At 61.5% G+C, this 2,495-nt stretch overlaps 1 protein-coding gene across 1 annotated transcript; it reads right to left on the reverse strand.

Moving 5' to 3' along the window:
• Positions 1-953: 953 nt before the first annotated feature.
• Positions 954-2,290, reverse strand: EMIHUDRAFT_447219 (hypothetical protein). The gene is made up of 3 exons (XM_005777895.1): positions 2,159-2,290; positions 1,604-2,025; positions 954-1,521 (listed from the first exon to the last, which is right to left on the reverse strand). Exons 1-3 carry the CDS (start codon positions 2,280-2,282, stop codon positions 1,402-1,404), a joined length of 666 nt encoding a protein of 221 aa, XP_005777952.1. The 5' UTR covers positions 2,283-2,290; the 3' UTR covers positions 954-1,401.
• Between the last annotated feature and the right edge of the window lie 205 nt (positions 2,291-2,495).

Genomic DNA, 2,495 nt, shown 5'->3' on the forward strand with positions numbered 1-2,495 from the left:
GGGCATGGCTCCACCCGCAACTTTCTCGCTAACACGCGCGCACCGCCGAGCCTGCGGCGGGCGCGCTGCGGCCGCACGTCTAGGGTTGTTAAATATCGGCGTGGAGCGCGCCTCGAGCGGGTTGTCAGACCCTAAATATTTGAGTCGGAGCTCTCTCGTGTCTTCTATGGCTTTGACCCAGAAGGTCGGCAGCTTGGAGGGGGTGTCCCTCCGTTGTTCCCCCGGGTCGAGGCACTTGGTGAGGTCATGAGCTTTGCAGGAGGTTAGTACTGAGGATCTGCCTATTTCCGCTCTAGCGAGCCACAAGTCGAGGAGGGTTTTGTACTGGCCCCTGCTCGCATCGAGGTACCTGAGGAGTGCTTTTATTCGTATGGCCTTGACGTGTTGTTCCCAGTCGCAGAGGGCGACTCCTAGGCCTATGAGCTCGTGTTTGGGGGGGGTGCCTCCGCCAGCGCTCCACTCTAGTCTCCTCGGGGCGTGTGGGTTCTTAATTTTCGTACGATCCTTCCTCTTCCGGGTCAAGCGCAGGGTGCTTGTCCCACATGAGGTGGTTTACGTCCGTGATGAGCTGTTCGTTGAACCATCTAGGGGGGTCCATCGTGAACGCCCAGTATCTGGGACGAGAGAAGATTTTAAAATTGGCGACGAGTGCCCTTCCTGTGATCTTCATGTCTTTGAGTCCTCTTAGGCTCGCCATTGAGACCTTGATTTTGGTGTAGAGCTCTTCCCAGAACTTATTTGATTCTTCTTGGGTTTCTTCTAGGTAGTAGGGTATTCCTAGTATCTTGGTGTAGCACCCTCTCTCCAGCCATTTGATTAGTCTGCTCCTCCCTTGTAGTGATGGCGGCCGTTGATGCTTCAGCGGCCCTAGTCGTATACCTTCGAACTTGTTCGGGTTGGCTCTCATTCCGGTGGCTTCCTCATATATCTGCAGTATTATCCAGAGCTCGTGTCGTGCACCTCGGGTGTTATCGAGGTATAATATAATATCAACCCCTGGCCCCTGCTGCCTCCCTGCCACGCGCGCGCAGGCGGGAGACCTGCCGTTGCACAGGCACAACGAAAGAGGCGCAGACCACATCCAGACGACCACCGTCTCAGCACGCGGTGACGAGCGCGGAGGTCCGCGCATGCCGATCGGGCGGTAGCCTCCGATCCGCGGCGCGGGCCGCTGCTGCTGACACTGCGGCGGCGGCGGCGGCGGCGATGGCGAGCGCGCCACTGGCGTGCACCCAGGGAGGACGCCCGTCGACCCACACTGCTCTCGGCCGGCCCACGCCCTCGCAGGAGGATTCGGGGGGCGGCGTCATAGGCAGCAGGTCGGCGGGGTGGTCCGGGCCCGAGCGAGGGCCCTCTCCCGCGGGGCGCACGTCACAGTCAGCGCACACGGGCGCCGCACGCTCAGACCTCGTCCTTGGCCTTGGACGGCGCCACGGGCGTCGCCGCCTTGAGCAGCTTGAGCTTGGGCGCCGACTCCTCCTTGAGCTTCTCGAGCTTGTCCATCGACTCCTTGTACGTCGCCTGGGGAGAGGGGAGGGGGGGGGGGGGGGCGGTGCCTCGAAAGAAAAAGCCCCGCGGCGGTGCCTTGGGGGTGTCTCGGCGCCTGGAGCTCCTTGAGCAGCGCCTCGTGCGTCGACTCGGCGTCGGAGAGGGTCTTCTTGAGCTCGGCCGTCATGGCGTCGCGCTCCTCCGCCGGCATGGCGATGTACTTCTCGAGGTCCTTCTTCTGCTCGTCCGAGCAGTTCTCCGGCGCGTCCACCGAGCAGCCGGGGCCGAGTTCGAGCGCAAACTTCTTGAGCGAGTCAAAGTCGCGGCCGCCCTTGTAGTCCTCGCCCTCCTCGTCGGGCGGCGAAAAGTACTTGATGGTGGGGAAGCCCTTGACTCCCTTGGCGTCGCAGAGCGGCTTGCCGTCGGCGGTGCAGTCGACGTCCGCGATGAGGACCTTGGAGCTGTCGGCCAGCTCTTCGGCGAGCTTGTCCCAGTCGGGCTTCATCTTCTTGCAGTGCCCACACCACGGGGCAAAGACTGTGCACGGTGCGGCGCGGAGGGAGTGAGCGGTGCGCTCTGTGCAAAGTGTGGCGCGAGGGAGCGGCGCAGAGGGAGTGAGCGGTGCGCTACTGTGCAAAGTGTGGCGGCAGGGGAGTGTCAGGGCGCGCACATTTGACAAAGAGCGACTTTCCCGAAGCCAGGCTGGCGTCCCACGTGGAGGGCGTCAGCTCGGTGGTTGCCGAGGCGGCCGCGAGGCCGAGGAGGAGAAGGCGAGATGTGCGCACAAACAACATGGTTTTGGAAAGCCGGGACGTGTCCAGCGGTTTAGGTGCTCTTGCAGGTGTGAACACAAAGGATTCGCTGCTCCGCTTACACTTACCTGTGAAGTGTGAACAGCGGATTTTGAATCAGCGTTCTCCTTGAACGATATCGGTGTCGAAACACCGCTCTGACAGCGCTCACAGGTGTGTGTTGTCTTAATAAATAAATAAATAGAGCAGTCATCT

The sequence above is a fragment of the Emiliania huxleyi genome (assembly GCF_000372725.1).
Source record: "Emiliania huxleyi CCMP1516 unplaced genomic scaffold EMIHUscaffold_2528, whole genome shotgun sequence".
NCBI classification, from domain to species: Eukaryota; Haptophyta; order Isochrysidales; family Noelaerhabdaceae; genus Emiliania; species Emiliania huxleyi.

Excerpts from the sequence above, each read along its gene's own strand:
- EMIHUDRAFT_447219 (XM_005777895.1), bottom strand. The coding sequence starts at position 2,282 with ATGTTGTTTGTGCGCACATCTCGCCTTCTCCTCCTCGGCCTCGCGGCC. Across the intron at positions 2,026-2,158 it reads AAAGTCGCTCTTTGTCAAAT|TCTTTGCCCCGTGGTGTGGG; the intron begins GTGCGCGCCCTG and ends CACCGTGCACAG. Across the intron at positions 1,522-1,603 it reads CGCTGCTCAAGGAGCTCCAG|GCGACGTACAAGGAGTCGAT; the intron begins GCGCCGAGACAC and ends CCCTCTCCCCAG.